The sequence below is a fragment of the Nesoenas mayeri genome (genome assembly GCF_963082525.1).
Source record: "Nesoenas mayeri genome assembly, chromosome: 2".
Lineage (NCBI taxonomy): Eukaryota > Metazoa > Chordata > Aves > Columbiformes > Columbidae > Nesoenas > Nesoenas mayeri.
This window is the reverse complement of record NC_137543.1, coordinates 122457456-122475706: the sequence shown is the minus strand read 5'-3', so window position 1 is coordinate 122475706 and position 18251 is coordinate 122457456. Positions and strand designations below refer to the sequence as shown.

Sequence of the window (18251 nt, the reverse complement as noted above, 5' to 3'; positions counted from 1 at the left end):
TCAATGAATGTCTGTTTTCTCAGAAAAGGGGCAAAACCACCCATTTCACTCCAAAGAATCAGAAAACCAAGGGTATCCTTATGTTGCAGCACCATTTCTACGTTTCTATGAACCAGGTGTCCTGTTTTCGTGTTATCAAACTATTGCAGGATAATTTGTATGTGTTTGGAGGCCAGTGTGAAAAAACATGGGTCTACCCTATAGTCAGTTCTCTGAATCACAGAAAGAGAGGAAAAAAATATGAGGAAAAAAAAGAAAAAAGAGAAAAAGAAAAGCAGTTGCTGCTTGTCACAGTTTCTCTCTGGATAGTTTGCTGTAAGCTACAGACACACATTCAGTATTATAGTCTCGTAATTACCACTAAAAGCAATGGAAGAAGAAACAGGAGCAACAAAACTGACAGTTTGATTAAAGACCTTCTGTGAACATTGCTGAAGGCTATTTGCGTTTCTCACCTACAAGAAGGATTCAACACAAGCCTTTTGGGGATATTCTGCCTATCCCTTGAGTCATGAAGCTTGAATAGGATTTTCCATCACTAGTTAAAAATTTCACCTTCTCAGTTTTCTATTTTGAAGTGTATTGCCAAGTAACTCTATTATAATTTAATACATTGCCTTCTAACTTGTGTACATTTTTCTCATTACGAATTATGTTAAATATTTTTGTAAAACATTGGATATATATGAAATTTCTTCTTCACATAAGACATCTTTTCAAGCATCCTAAACCTCTGCTGACATCTACAGAAAATTTCTTCATTTCCACAATTTTTTTAAAACATAGGGTGGTAGGGAAGAAATGTACTACCTCAGCTCACAGTTTTACGGTGTAATAAATCCTCTTGTCACCAAGTGGGGAATGTAATTTTAAAATGGGTGAAGTCAGCTAAGAGAGGCAACTTTCACGTGTATAATTGCTCTCTCATCAGTATTATCTCAACAGTTTCATTTTCTAGTCCACGCATTGCCTATCTCTGCCCAGAAAGTTCCTACACATCCTACAGTCTATAGAGAGGCAAAAACAACCTGGGGTCAGTGACAAGCCACTAATAACTGTAGGATACAGCAGACTATATGAAAATAACTCCCTTACGTTTTTACTAAATCTTCTTGGTTTTATGTGGAAGCACACCTTTCTCTGCAAATAGTAGTAAGGTTGTGTAGTCTGTCTCAATCTGAAATATTAATGAGCACTGAGAAATGTGTAAAAACAAGATTCCAGTAATAAACCACTGTAGCTTTCAGCTGCACTGCTGTTGACCAGCAAATTAGAGAAATCACTAACTTTCTGCTTTCTTTCATCTTATGTTCAGTTTCTCTCTGTCTAAAAGAGAAGCTGATGTTTTATACTCCATTTTGAGGGTTTTATTTTACAGTTATGAAAATAAAGATCACAGAATCATATAATAGTTTGGGTTGGAAGGGACCTTCAAAGCTCATCTAGTCCAACCCCCCTGCAATGAGCAGGGACATCTTCAACTACATCAGGTTGCTCAGAGCCCTGCCCAGCCTTTAGTTTAAAACCATTACCCCTTGTCCCATTGCAACAGGCCCTGCTAAAAAGTCTGTCCCCATCTTTCTTACAGGCTCCTTTTAAATACTGAAAAGCCACAATAAAGTCTCCCGGGAGTCTTCTCTTCTCTGGGCTGAACAATCCCAACCCTCTCAGCCTGTCCACACAGCAGAGCTGTTCCAGCTCTCTGATCATTTTGTGGCCTCCTGTGGCCCCTCTCCAATAGGTCCATGTCTCTCCTGTACCGAGGGCTCCAGAGCTGGACGCAGGACTCCAGGTGGGGTCTCACCAGAGAGAGCAGAGGGGCAGAATCACCTCCCTCGACCTGCTGGCCACGCTCCTCTTGATGCAGCCCAAGATATGATTGGCCTTCTGGGCTGCGTATGTGCATTGCTGGCTCATGTCTCATCTTTCATCCACCAGTATCCCCAAGTCCTTCAACAACTGATTTGTATTTCTTTGAGTTTACAAACTTTTAAGTTTTTATGTAGGCTAACATTACACATTATTGCTTAGAGGTGCCAAAATGTGTTAACTTTGAAAAAGAATTTATGATCTTTAGCAGCATAATGAGACAGTGTTCTAGAACACATGAAAAACTGCCATCAACTCACTTCTAATTCACCAATTTCACATATTAATACAAATCAAAAGGCATTTTTAAAAAAGCTTACTGTATTGTTTTTTATTTCTATTGCTTTGCTAAACAAACAAACAAAAAATCTTCATACCTGAACCATTAAATATCCAAGGCAGAAGAATTTTCAGAGCACAAGGTCTTCTTCCTAACGTCTAAGTATGGTCACTCATACCTACTTTTTTCCCCAGCAAAAGTTAGAGTATCTATGAAACGGTGGAGGCTAAACCAGCCTCACATGTGGTAAGTTGGTTAGCCTGCACATCTGAAAAATATTGCAAGCCAAGGTGTTGCTTTGGTCCTGCTGCTCTCAGTCACACCACTGTCTGCTCTGCTGTCCCAGCATATCTAGCTCTACAGCCTCATTGAAAATAACCTAAATTATTTTTCAGCCAGGTCAGTTCTCTAACCTCATTATCACATGTTTATTTTTCTTTTTATGTATGGAACAGAAATCTGAACACTTAAGCAAAAGTAAAGGATTTTGCTTATTGAGCCTTTCAGAATGAACTTAATTCAATGCCTCTCTCCAAATAACCAAGCTCATCAAACCATCACATGATTATTTAAAATTGAAAGAGAGACATGGAAAAATATGTATCTGCAAGAAGATGACCACGAGCAGTAGCAAATACGTTTCTACAGCAATTGTGAAATAAACCTAAATCCGGAATAACTGTTTTCATATTAGGTGTTAATTTCACCTAAATTTAAACTCCTATAAACTAGATTTATACCAAGCTAGTGCTCCAGCTCCCTCTGTAGCAAATGAAGACAGGCACATCAAGTGGTTGATTCATCTCATCCTAAAATAGCTGCTTAAGACAGATGGGATGAAATTCATTATTCAAGTGTCTATTTTTTTCCATTACTTTCAGTAGTCATCTAGCTACTTGACTTGACTAAGATGCCTAGTTTTTGAATTACTACATACATGCAAGATGAATCCCAGCCACACAGAGACTAATTGCTGATAGTCACTTGTTTCTGACATTAAGGTATGAATTAGATGACTTTGCAAGTATTTGTATTTGCTGAAACATAATATAAAAGATAATTAGCTAGTAGCTACTTTTTTGTCAAAAAGGCAGACAGCTGAAGATTTGACATGAATAAGATGGTAACTTCATTGTCTTTTTTTGCACAGGATTTAAAATTCCCAAATCTAAATAAAGTCTGTTGATCCACATGCTTGCAAAAACTTTCACAAAAGCCAGTAGATGAAATACAAGCACCAGGACACAGCATAATAATCTTGACATAACTTGTTATATATTTTAATTTAACAAATAATTTATTGCTTGATGGCTCACAAAAATCAGCTGAAAAAGTAAGGAAGGAGGAGGTTTGAGATACCACCTCATTCTATTCAGCTCACTTCCTAACCATAGTAATGGGCATCCTTGAGAAACAGGCCTGAAGCAAAGTGGAACAAGTGACCTAAACTGAACTGTCACATGATCCTCTGATGAGAAAAACATCTAATTACACTGTTTTCTTCTCTAAATTATCTCTAAAATTCCTTCCAGGAACGACCTCAAGCCCTTCTTAACTCTACTTGACACAGGAAGCAGAAAGAAAACACTGTACCCATTCATTTGTATATAGTCATTAACAAAACCTACCAAGAAATTACATTTACACTGCACTCCTGCATCTCCTAATTTAATAAATGGGCACCTTGATCTCTATAAAAATACACAGACTACTTGTCTGCAGTTGGGATCATATAGCTAGCTTACTGCTACATCCCTGGATAACACTTTACTACCTCTTTAGTCATAAAATCATTGACCCTTGCTTGTGCAGCTCAAACTATGAAGAGCCTAAACACTGAGTAATAATGCAGGAAAAGAGCTTTCTTCATCAAAATAAATAGCAAATGCATAGAGATATATATATATATCTGTCTGAAATAATAGGGTATTTGAGGTCAGCCTCCTTATGACGTTCCTGTAAGCAATGACCAACCATAACCTAAAAGTCTGAGGACTCTTGGTGTGGAAAATGTCGGTTCCCAATGCGCATATCATAACTAAAGGCAGTTTAACTCCAAATGATTAAAATCACAAAAACTATCCAAGTATCAGCAAATAATTTATTTTTACCTCTCCCCACTTTCATTCAAAATGGACTCTTCCATAATGCTCATTTTAATGAAGACCCAGATAAGACCAGGAATGCATCTCAAGCAGAAAATATGGTCACTTATAACAAGAAAGGAAATGGAAACAAAGACTACTGACTGTCCTGCTTGCAGTTGACTCAAACATGAAGCTCTTGTTAATGTAGAAGGCATCAATGCCCTTTCATAACACTTCTTAACAAGATATCTGCCCTATTTCTGATTCTAATTATTTTATTTATTTCAATTATTCTAGAAGAATACTACAAACATTCAGCCTCTCACTTATTAGTCAATTCTTGATGTGGCTGTTCTGTCGGTCAGATGCCTATCATACCTCCTGCTGCCTCCAGTAATTCTTAAGCCACAGCTGTCCTGTCATTCCTTGAAGTATACAGTGAATATACTACTGCACAGAATAGGAAAGGGTAAAAAGAGGAGAGCAGACCCTTAAAATTCCAGTATTAATGGAAGAAACCAAGGAAAGGCTAAGGAAGTTGGAAACAGCACACCATATACTAAGCAGCAAAATAAAGCAAAACAAGAAACAGTTAAAATCTAGAAACAGTAAGCATCTGCCAAGATACCAATACAGCTGATACATAAGAGAGAGAACAACAACCACACACAAAAAAAATAAAACCACCACCATCAAAAGTATTCCAAGTTCCTGTAGTTCAGATGTCAAAGTAACAGTTCATGTAAATGTCTCTTATTTGACATTACTTAAAAGGAAAACTAAAAAGGAATAATTCTATCAAACAAATACCAGTAACACTGGACTGTAAGACATTTACAAGCTCATAAATTAGTTTGATGAAATGACTAATCTTATTCTAATAAAAAGCATTCAATCATTATTATTATCTGATCTAAAGGGATTATAAATTAGAAGTCTTAAGCCATTGGGGGAAAAACATAATTAATATGCATTAAAAATTGTTATACAAGTTCTACAGAAATAATTATTTCCAAGAAGTACATTGTTGGTTTATAATCTGTTATGTTGGTAGAACAGCAGTTTCAACCCATCATGGAGTCTATAAAATTATTACATCTATATTTCTATTTTTATTTTCCTTAAAACACCACAAAGAGAAAACACTTCAACTTCAGCACAAAAAGCCAAATCTTACATAATGTTGTTCTGAACAATTATGTTTCAGAAAGATCAAGTTAGTTCAACTAATGTGGAGCATTCTCAGCTACTTCTTGATACCTGAAGTGTCTTCTCCAGTTTCCCAACAGCTTTTTAAGATCAGTTAGGTTCTCAAGGAATTATGATGGGATTCATCCCAGTCTCAAAATCTACTTAATTTCCCAGAGTTTTTCTAAAATTTCTGTATACATCTACAATTACAAAAGAAATTATCGCAACCATGACTCCATTAACTTTTACTTACAGCTCTTGATCTGTTGTCAATATGCCCCCTTCATAAATTACAATCCTTTTTGTGAAACTAAGAAATGGTGGGTACACATGAAAGCAAACATCATTCTCTATAACCATGTACAGTTTGCTCTGTGTCTTCTAGGAAGGCCTTCAAGACAGCAGGATAATTAAGATTGTCACTACTAACTTGAAGCAGATTGGTTCTGGTGACTTATGAGCTGGAAGAAGTCTTCAGAATTCATTATCAATTCCCTAAAGCAGACTTTTTCTCCGTTTTTAATGTATTAAGTGTAAACACATCCATTTAATACATTTGGTATTCTAAACATACACATTGCTGGATTTCTTAATTCAAGGACAACCAATTAAAAGGAATTTATTGAGTATGACAGTAGAATAAAACCTAGTATGAAGCAGAATTTAAACCATCACAATTACAAAGCATAATTATATAACTCCCTCTCTAAACATAAAAGAGTGTCTGCCATTATTTTATGATGAGGCAGCTTTTAAAAAATTGCATTAGCAAATTGGTTCAGCCAACCCAAAAACCAAACGTGTTTGGTACATTTAGTGATATATTTTTGTTTGAACCACTCTGCATAATGCTGCAGAGCCAAATTCAAACAATAAGTATCAGACACTACTTTTGCCATTATTTTGTTTCTGTACTATAGAGTCTGCCCCAAGCATGGTAGGTTACATCCCAAACTACCCAGAACTATTACCCGTCAATTCAAAAGAAAGCAATTTCTGCCATTCTAAAATGACAATCCTGCCTCACAGCTCTTTCTCTTCCTCCTTTCCTTTTCTCCTTGTGCAGGAACTAATATTGCTGCTCTTTGTAGATACACATTCCCAATATTTTTATTATTTTATAGCCCTTCTACTTAAAACATGCAAACAGGTAAACAAATCTAGTGCAGGCACTGATTAAGTCTGTAGGCTCTGGCTTCTCCTTCATGACTTGTGTTAAAATAATCAGTTCACCTCATTCCTTATGTACAGGTTTCTATATGAAAAAGCCCCATTACACACAGTACTAGCCAAGTACCTCAAAGGTGGCATCCAGTGCATTCAGCTGTTTGCAAAGCCTTTTTAACATTATTTATTATGACATTGGAAAGACTTTAATGTTTTAGCCCGTCATTTTGAATATTACTCAAGCATATGTTTTAAATACAAAGACATCAGTATTGAGCCCTTGTTCTCTCTTCTGACTGCAGACAGGCAAGGATTGTTGCTTCCATGATTTTGCCTGTGGAGTAGAACTGACAAGTCATGTCCCAAAAGACCACTTACTGCAACACTGCAACATGTAAGTGACATTTTATCCCTGTGCCTACATCTAAATAGCGGGACAAAGAGGTAGAAAAAGAACTGCCAGAGTCCTAGCTCTGACATGAACTTCAATGTACGAAGACAGGATATGAAAATAATAAATACAGTACAAGCAAACATTAAAAAAAAAAAAAAAAAAAAAAAAACCTGTATATAAATCTACAGAAAACTACTGTCAAATAAAAATTTCCTGTAAAATGAGCAAAGACCCAAACACAGTCACAGAACCAAAGAGGGGAAAAAAATAAGTGACAGTACAACTTAGTGATCCTGAGTGCCGCTGGGACATGGTTTGGAACCTGACACTTCTAAAGACTTGCAGAGACACTTCACTGGTAACTGCTGTTTAAAAGAGCACAAGTTCCCATCAACAACTTCTCTGCCAAGTTATAACTGAACAAAACAAATCAATTACTTCAGAGAGCCTGAAAAAGATGGCACATAACCAGTTACACCATACTCTTACTACACTTAACTACCCCAAGTATCACTCACAGATGGTGCTCTGCTTCAGGGGTATTTGGAAAACCAATCAAGTCAAACTTGGAATCACCTTACTTTTGCTCACTAAGTAGCAGCATACACATTAGTCTTTAAGGTATGGGGCTTGAATATTTAACACATCACACGGACTTACTCTTGAAGCCCTTTTAGGATTTAGTGATTTCTAGGGATTAAGTGTCAATCATTATCATTCTGGCACCAGGAAATCACAAGTAACAATTTCAAAAGTGGCAACAAGAATTATATTCAATTGCCAAATGCCTGAGTTATTGACTCTCCCTCTTAATTCAGAAGAGCCATCAGTAGGTTCCCTGATAGCTTGAAACCTTTAATTACTTATTACAAGCATGCAGGCCAATCATTCTGGCAGGTTATGGTCATCACATGTGGTGACCAAAGCAGAAAAGAAGATTGAAGAAGACTGACATCAAAAAGACCTGTAGACTTCCGCAAAAGATCCTGTCAGTGTCCCAGCCTGTGTAGTGATCTTAAACAAAATCTAGGACAAAACCACTTCCAGTTTTTCTTAGGATACAATCTTCTGTTAGGTTTTTCTCCTTATGGGCATGTATTTTGTAAATCAAAAATTCTGATGAAAACAGAAAACAATATTACAGACTGCATGCTGTGCAACATTCTTAGGTTTGTTTTAATGCATCATTCCTTGTGGTTTTCTTTTTCTATTAGATATACCAAATAAACATGGCTTTATTTACAGGAGCCAGAATTGGCAATTTATAGCAGTGGGAACAAGAGCACCAGAAAGTCCTTAAAAGGAGAAAAACAACTTCTGATCTCAGAATACTGGACACTGAGTAGAAGCAATGGCATGACCCTCAAGAAGGGGAACAGCAGCTGTATGTAAAAAGGCGTTGCAAATAACAACCCCATGCCTGACTGAGGAATATTTGGATTTGCAAGGCTTCGGCTGAACATACTGTAAACATATTTCCTTAACAAAGTAGTTAGAGTAGGCAAAGCTTAACCAATGATTTTGCAAATGAAGAGAGAGATCCAGAACTGTGGCACAGATTAGAAATTCCTTAATTGATTTCTGATGTTAGCATTTCCATTAACAGAAATTATCAGCTTAAATGGCAGGCCCAGAACGTATCAACTGCTATTAGATTAATATTGATCTTATGCTTTCCACAATTTAGATTTTTACTCAGGTTGCATTTGCTCACTTTTGTTCGTAATACAGTGACCTGAATTAACAGGCATGTTTGTTATTTATACATCGTGCAACACAAAAATCAATACTCTGTCCAACCCACAATTACTGTTGTTTAAGAGAACCTGACATGCATATAATGCTCTCACTTACATACACTGTTCACATATTGAGGGGAACCTTTTGGATAGGAAATGCTTTTTATTCCATGCTCTTGAGAAAACAAAACGCAAGTCAGTAGTAACCAAGGAACCTACATAGTTTTATTGGTACCACAATTTAATGCAATATGGTTCCTCACTTTGTCTTCTCACAAATGGGATGCCAAAGAGAACTGCAGCTCATTCACCAGACTGAATAGTGTGTTCTCTGTGGCAAAGTTTTACAGCAGTCATGGATGGGTTTACTAAACTTAAATTGCAAAGAATCTGTGTCATGTCTCTCCACATTTGAAAATTTCAAACTTTAGAAAATATTCTTTCAGTTCAATTACTAAAACCAAATGTTTGCTGATCCAAAATAAATCCACTAGCACCAATTTCTTGAGTATTTTTGCTGCTTTGTTTTCTTTTTGAACCAGTGCACACCCTATGAAATACATACTGGCTGGAAGAAAACATTTTATGTTGTATAAGTTTAGAGTTCATTTCTTATTTTTACTAATTAAAGGGATAATTTTTTCAGAAGGTAAGCTGTCCACACATACAATTTAACTGAATGCTGAAGCCACAATTACATTAAAAGCCATTAAAATGAATGTATGTTGTTTACATTTATCTGTTTATAGCTGAAAAACTCATTTCTTTAAGGATATAGTTAGATGATACACAACTGCAGTTGTTTCAGTTTTGCATCAATCCACAGAAACTGTCATATGCAACAACAAGCAACACTTACCATGAGTACAGAATGGTTCCCACTACTGATGCAAGTTTGCTGTTTTCTTGCTTTTGCTTTGCAAGCCCAAAATCAGCTACAATAAAGAAAAAAGGATTCACGTGTCAATAGCCACCCTATTTGGATGACAATCAGTGCTGGTTCACAACAGCTGAAAACATCAGGGGAAGGTGCAAGGGAGGGTTTGGATTGTTTGTGGGTTTTTTTTAAACTCTTCCATTTTGCAGTACTGGACCATACTTTCCTCTCATCTCCACATGAATCAACAACTTCTGTTTCAATCAGGCCTACCAGCTTGAAAAACGCTTTTGATCCAGACTACGTGACCAGTGTCAGGTTTCTATTAATATACTCAAATCAGCTGCATGGCAATGGTAAGTACCTAATAAGCAGTGATCCATTGCCCAAATGAATGGAAAAAGTAATGTAATGAAGTTAGTAATTATTTAGCTTTCCATTATGATAGCTGGAAAGGGTGGACTTTCTCAGAAATTTAATTTCAAAGGGTACAAGGGGGTCTAATATTTTAATAGTTCATGTTCAAAGATTGCATTTGGTAAGAAACAACGGTGAATCTTAGATTTACATTGTGACGAAAGCTGTAGATTTAGAAGATCATACAATTATGTTAATGTAAGTGCTTTTTGTGTAATTATCAGGTAGTCTCCCACAAAATTGTCGTACACAATCTTTAGAGTTTATTTTTTTAATCTAAGTTGCATGCAAACAGTTCAAGTTTTTTTTCAATTTAATACTCCACTGCTGCCCCAACATAACAATGCAGCTAAGACACATTGCACTTTATTATATCCAAGCACAGAGAGCACGAGAAAATAATTGTACTTGTTGAAGTCTTTTAATAAATTCTGTATTGTATTTCTACTTCAGAATTAGGAAGTTTTGTGCGGTAGGTAATATTGTTTAAAATAGTTTAAAACTCCTTTTCTACTTGGACAGAGCTCATAGCATGCCCATTCCAACAGTTTTTACAGTGAGATAGTTCATAAAGTTTAGTTCAAAATGTCTCTACTCATTAAAAAACAACAACAACAACACAGACAATACTAAACAAACAAATTACCACAAACAACAACCACCCACAAAACTACAGATCAGAAGAAACACAGGTAAGAAAAATCAGTGTTTTTGGATCTTCCTCAGTATGAGCCTCAAGAGTCTGAAAAGGAGTAGATCTCTTATTCAGAAAAGGCCTTTGATAAGAAAGCCAAACCTAGGTACCCAGGCCACAGATCATTTTTCTTTGAACAAGATGTTCAAAGAAGGACTAGCTCTGCAGTGCTTGGGAAACGTAAGTGGGAAGAATGCGAAATTAACAGGATCACTGAGAGGCCTCTCTTTTGTCCTTGAGTTAAGACAGTCCTCAAGCAGTTCACTCCAGGGAATGTTAATCCCAAAAGGACCAGAGGTTTTGGCAATGTTGATTCTTCCCTGAATTAATTGGGATGAATCATTCTGAACTCCCTCCTTTGGAGTCCTTCACATAATATTCTATAAATAAAGAGTATTAAGACATTACATAGATCAATATATTCAGTTCCTGGTACTTGAAAGCATTAGGAAAGAGAAGAGCTGTACATCTCTGTTCTGGAAGAAGTAGTCCATTTTAATACAACATTATTTATCTGGGGGGAAAAAAAAAAGACAAGGGAAAAAATCAGCCACATGGAGTAAATGTATTCTCTTCCTTTTAGGCTCAGGTCTTCAGAAAAAGGGGAAAAAAAAAAATCTATTTCACAGGCAATAACTTTTTCCAACTTCTGCTAAACTATCTTGACACCAGCAAAAAGCTTCTAAATATGACTGGTGCTGCAAAACCTCAGGAATGTAAAGAACAGGACAATCAGCTTTACATTAATCATAAATGCTTTTTCAAGACCATAAAATACAGAATTGAATGAAAAGGAATTGTCAAATGCTGAACTGCCTTGAACTAGTGAAATTGCTTCTTTTAATTTTTTTAGGCATCTGTCTGCAGCTTATAAATTGGTCTAAAGCTTTTAATACTCCAGGTTTCTTTATTTGGTATTTGATACCAAAAGTTGCTACTATAACTAACAAACAAATGAAATAATTTCTGAGAACTGTGAGAGGCCTGCCTCCCTTGCCATTAAATGAAGACATCACCAAACATAAAGATGACCCCTATTAACTGGTAATTCATTGTTTCAGCTGTAAACTGAGGCTTGATTCATGAGGACCCATTGTGGCAATTCATATCTGGCAATTTCCTGAAAAGGCTTCACACCACAGCAGTGTGTCTTTTAGAAGCTGGAAGAGAATTATGAGAGCAACTGTAATCAAGGAAGTTTGTCAGCAACTTACCGAGTTACAGTGATCTGGAAGATAAAACTAGAACTTTAATTGTATTTTCCATGAAAGCATATCCTAAAATCAAGACAATCTGAAATTCAATCAATAGTACTACATACTTATTCTACTCTTTTCCATCAACATGGAAATGGGAACAGAATTAATTTCTCATCATTCCCAAATACACCTTTCTAGCTATTATATCATTCTCCTTTCTATGTGCTAATATCAACGCTTCACAAACTCAGTCTACCATCTGTCAGCTTTGTGAAACTGGTAACTTCTGCACTAAGAATATTAGCACTGACCCACACCTACAAGTGTAATTTGTAAAAAGAGATGCAATTGTGCTATTAATCTACCGATAGTGTCCAGAATGTTCGAGTGAACACAAACAAACGGAAAATTCCACTCAGCCTATTACGGAACCTTTGAAAATGAAGCACTACAAGCATTTCTTTGAATCTTAGTATGAAGGGCAGCAGTTCTGATACTGAGGACTGGTTAAATGAGCTACATAAACTGCAAAAACACTGTCACTAATCCAAGTCTCTCTGAAGACTAATGACTAACACTCATGGCAGCTGCTTCTTTGGGCACGGCACAGTATTAAGAGCCAACCGGACTTTTTAGAAGTGCACTCAACAAGCAAGTATTCTGAATCACAGAATTAACAGGTAGCTTTCTTCCACCATTCTGATACTTCATGGCTGCCTGCTATGATTAGAATTATACCAGATAGGTGAGTTGTCTCAAAACTAGTATTCTGCTGCTATATAATCCCAGGTTTTATTTCCATACAGATCCTTTCTACTGCTAATGCATCATGTGTACTAAACATTAAACAGAATGTGCAACCCAAAGAGATACGGGACCCTTCACAGTTCTCCTTGACATCAGACCCAAAAGGTATCAATGTGATTCCACATGGGCCTCTTTGACTGTCAAGATCTAAACCTTGGTGCAAGTAGATGACGCTGAGGAATGGTGATGATCTACAGAATCTCCTGTTTTGTCGTACAAACAGATGAAGCAATGGAGCTCTAGACAGAAATCTGCTGTGCTAGAAACAAAATACAGCTGCAGAAAAATATAGCTGCAATAAAAGAAGATACACATTTCAAATTCAGAAAACTGTAACTTCTCAGGGTCTTATACAAAAAGGCTGGGCAGATTAAACTAAGAGCCACAGATAATATTGGTTCAATGAATCTCTAAAATGCTATACAACACAACTTTCATTCAGGCTGTGCCTAAAATTCTACTTTTTTTTTTTTGCCAGAATTTATAAATCAGACATTCAACCTGCACCAGACACATACAATTTCAGGAACACTTTTCTACTAATTTAGAGTGAGATGTTTTATGAAATTGCAGGTTATTGTGCTTTAATATTTATATTTTCATAGCTTTTGCAGATCAATCAATTATGATTAAATGCTGTACCAACATATAAGAGATGTTAGTTATGGCCCCCTTCCTATCAAATTTACATCAGAGATGAAACAGAACAAATGAGTAAGGTGGGCAGTTCCAGAGACTACATAACAATAGCATGTTTAGAGTTCTCTACAGTCAGAAACAAAGATCTTCTATTACCACTAGCCTGGCTAGGATCAGATTGTAAATGTCTATTTCCAATTACAACAATGTATGAATTAAAAGAGCCTGAAAAAAAAATTGGAATTGTTCAGATTTAATTGGCATGTGCATAAGATGTCATGGGAAACACAAAGGAAGTTACATAATCTTCACACTAGAATGAAGCCCCTCTTGGGTTTGAACTTTTATTTGTACCTTGCATAATTTTAAAAATAAAACAATAAACAAGGACCTGGATAAAGACAGTGTCTAAGCACATTCACTTATTAAAAAAAAGACAATACAGTGTGAGCATACAGATTAAAAAATTATTCCTACTATTACCTCAGGCATTCTTTTTTTCAGTAGAACCTATAGAGATGATACTTAGAGATCATCTCTAGGAGAGACCTTATAGTCTAATCTATTGTGCCAGGCTGGTTGCGGAGTTGTCTGCCTGTATGAATTCTAGTTTTCAGTCTCATCTCCTTATTGGTCAGTGCCTACCAGCTTCTGCTGCAATTGTGCTACAAAGGCCACTTATATGTAGGAATTTCTCTGTGATTTCAGGACAAGGAAGCAGGTTTGTCTTTAGCAGGTTTGGATTATTTTTTTGTCTGTGCTGACAGCAAGGTGAGAACTTCTCCCACACTGTGCGCTCCTTTCCTTTTCAAACAACGTAAACTTGGAAACTGTATGAGACACCTTCATTGGGTTTGGAACAAGCGGCTCAGTTCTCACATATGGGGTGAGAAACTCCTACCTGTGGGTCCCAGAACTTTCTTAAAGCAAGCTCATTGTTTAGGCTGCTGCATGGCCATGCACAGTTCATAATTAAAGTTTCGGCCTACAGGAGCACTTTGCTTCAGTGTATTTCCCACTCTGTTCTTTTATTTCCTTTTTTTTTTTAATTTTTTTTTTTACTCAAAATCTAGCATGAGAGTCCAAAACTAAGGCAACTCTATAAAGACAACATATCTGATGAATGTTAGTTACAGAGAAATGAGCTGCCTTTGTTATATTGTCAGTCTGCAAATTCACTAGCGGGATCAATAAGCACTACCATTTCCAAAAGGACTGATTGAGGAAAGGAAAAAAGAGCAGTGTTTTAAGATATACAAGCTTCTTTTATGAAACAAAATAACTTGGACCATCAGAGGCCATATCTTAATTACATAACCACACAACACCACTTCATCGGTAGCCCCCAGGAATGTTACTCTAGTTGGGTCGAAACAAGTTTGGGACAGTTTTGAGATCTGAAAGACTCCAGAAAATTGAACTCTCTCTCTTTAGGAGTAGATCTTAGAGAAGACCCTCACCTTTTATAAAAGCTGACAGATCAAATTCACTGCAGAGGTACATTTAAGATCTCTCAGTATTTGAGCATACGCTTCCACATTCATCTGACATTTTGTATTAACTTTCATCTAGAACCACTCTAAATTCCCAAATGGATATTACACTTATCCACAAATACTGAGAGATATAATTATCAAGATCACAAATACTCCAGTCTTTGCCATACAAGGACTTTATGAGTTAGGTATAATAACACAGCATGCACCAATACAGTACATATTTACTATAATCAGAAAGAAAGTAAATTATTCTTAATTTCATTAAGGTTGTAAAACAACAAGGTTCAGTAAAATAGATAAAAGGTCTTCAGCTCCCTCCAAAAATTCAATATACACTGGTACTAATTAAAGGACTAAATAAAGCAAGTCTTTAAGCATTGCAATAGTTTTGAACCAATAGAAATTATCAAAATGATAGAAATAGAAATGATCAAAATAAGATTCAGTTCTTCTAGTTTTCCTCAACTCCTGTAAAACTTTGACAGAAATATCAATGCTTTTCACAGGCAATATTGAGTTTACCTTTGAAAGTACATTTACACTTCCATTTATCTAGATTGGACCAGAAGTAAGCTAGAGGTGTTAAATCAAAGTGTGAAATTAAGGCAAGAGTGCCCCTCAGTGGCAGTATGTTGATATAAAATATAACTACGTGATACTTCACAATAATATTCTGAATATTTCTTTTCATTACGCAGGGACAAATGCTCTGATAAATCACCTTCTTTCAAAACTATATCATTACTAAGAATTAGAGATTTTTTAGCACATACTTAAATTCATTCATTATTAAATTGTATGTACACCATCAGGTATAAATATTTACTACAAAATCAACTGAGTGGTTTGTGGTTGGGTGCATGCATATGCCTGCACTTCCCTGTTATTTTTAAAGAAGAGAGATTGATTTTTTCCATCAAAACTTCTTAAAACATTTCTGCAGTATTCACATTATTTATTTAGTTCTGTATCATGAGCAGTAAGATATAATAGCACATAGTATTTCTTTGAAAACTTTAAAAAGTACAGTATCTGAATTACTTGTAAGGATTGCTGTGTTTCCCAGGTTGTATTAATTCGTTCAAAAACTAAAACTTTGTCATATTTTGGAGTTGTTCACACATATGCTGCTTTCAAAGCCTATCCAGGCTCCTTCCTCATGGAGATAATGAATATTCGCTACTATAGGCTTAGACAAGTAGCACCTCAATGCAGCTGATCACTGGGAACAACTGATGGGTACTAAACAATTACACAGTAGAACTGGAATAGAACAGACGGCTGTTGTACTTCGCATGTTCATTAGTACTTGTTATCTAATCTGGTTATCTTGATATTCTTGCTGATTTAAATAAAAGCAAGCCTTGATACATAACTATAGTCCAATTTTTTATAGGGAAAAATACTCTCCTTCGTAATATTTGACATATCTAGCTGCAAAAAAAACATAGTCATGGCTGATTACACCTGGTGGCAGTGATCACAAAATTTCCATTAGCAATTCTTTTACACAAGAGTGTATTAATGCAATAATTTACCAGCTTTCAAATGTGGTGACCAATACCCAGGAATCTGAAACCTGAGAGTTTCAGTAAAGAAATTCTACTCACATTCATCATGGCAAGTTCTGTTCAAGTGAAGTAGCTCTACTTACTAATTGTAACTTTGTCTTTATCCCCCAGCATGACATTGTTCGGAGTGAGATCTCGATGAACAATCCTTTTCTCTTTATGCAAATAACGAAGAGCTAGACAAAGCTTAAAAACAAACAGAAGCAGCCTTACAAAGATTCTTAATTACAACCAAAATAAAGGCACACAAAATTAAATCCATATCTGATATTAGTGCGTGATATAATAAACATTCCTTGTCATTAATTAGCCTAGCAAACATAAATGGTGCTACTAATGACAAGCAGAAAGGTCCTGGCAACAACACAAAAAAAAGGAGGACCTTACTTGGATAAATATATGCCATATTCTTTCTTCTGTAAACTGTTGTTGCTTTTCCTTCAAAGAGCTGAAGTGTTCTCCCAATGGCACTCCCTCTAGGAGCTCCATGACTATGTACAATCTGTCATCTACATAAAAGGAGATTAATTAATAAAACATTACATTTATCCAGAAGGTGTTCAAAAACAGAGTATTTGAGGCTAAAATATATTTTTAAAGCTGTTGATTTTTACTTTTAAAAAACTCATTCATACAGACAAATACATTTTAATCATACTTCTACTCCTTGTTATTCTGTTTTTTCCTCATTTTATATCACAGCAACTATAAGAAATTGACTGCCTGATAACCACTCAATGGGCAGCTGTATGTAGCTAGCACTTTATAAAAAAGAAAATTAAGATAATATAGCTGAGCAATCTATATCATTCATTTTACTAGGTTCTATAGATTTTCTCCCTGCTTGGCATCCCATTTGTAAATTTGGGATCCTTAACTCTATAGGGTGACAATTACGCTTTCTACATGCTTACATTGCATCTAGGTTTACCGACAGATAAACAATTATAAATATTATTACTCACCATTTTTTTCAATTTTAAAGGAATATAAGACTGTCTGAACTGTAGCAGTTCTCAAAGAAAATATTACCATTTATTGCTCAAATTTGACACACTCCCTCCAAGCTGTGCTTTTATTATATATTTCTACTTCTTCCTTACGTACAATGTTTTAATTTTCCACATTTATACTTACTTTCCAAGAAGGTTCTATAATACCGTACAACATTCGGATGATAAAGCTACAATGAGGAAGGAAATTCAGGTGTTTAGAATAGTTAAACTGATGGCAGAGTATTTATAATGTTTAGCTATACATTGGAAGGAAAGATTCCACAAACTGGCATATGGACTGCAGTGCAGTGGACCTTTGCTGCTACTCCAAACACAGAGAAGTGTTGCACTTTACTGGAGCAACCAGGAGGAAAATGCAACGTGATTCCAATCCACTATCCCCTTAATTACTGAAATAAAGCGAATGAAGTTTGAAAACAGGCAATTACACCTGCATCAAAGTATTTGCTTTCTCAGCCTAAAAACACTAATGATCAGTCTGGTTTTTTTTTTTATTATCAATTACAAAAAGACCATCTTCTCACTGTATTTTAATCCCAAGAACTCATTAAATGGAACAGAATCTCATCAGTTTTCTATCACAATCTTAATGTACTGGATCTCTGTAAAAAGTTCAAATACTGCTAACACAGAAAGTAAGAATCCTTAGTAACAAGACTTTGCAGTGCTGCTAACAGTATAGTAAGAAGGTTTTCAACGTTGACAGCAGTCAGGTAACATGGGCCAGTATTGTACTGATCAGAATAAAAACAGTATCAGCAGCTGGACGCCCTGCTATATGAGAAGTCAGAGTTAACTGTCCTAA

General features: G+C 35.9%; 1 protein-coding gene across 1 annotated transcript in view; it reads right to left on the bottom strand.

The window, feature by feature from the left end:
- NEK10 (NIMA related kinase 10) overlaps window positions 1-18251 on the bottom strand; it is a gene marked incomplete at both ends in the record, with an annotated part of 91049 nt that overhangs the window by 50472 nt on the left and 22326 nt on the right. Inside the window, 4 exons of the mRNA XM_080339512.1 lie at window positions 9587-9662; window positions 16514-16616; window positions 16818-16939; window positions 17568-17613. Coding sequence (XP_080195638.1) covers window positions 9587-9662; window positions 16514-16616; window positions 16818-16939; window positions 17568-17613 — 347 coding nt within the window. The remainder of the gene's footprint in view (window positions 1-9586; window positions 9663-16513; window positions 16617-16817; window positions 16940-17567; window positions 17614-18251) is intronic.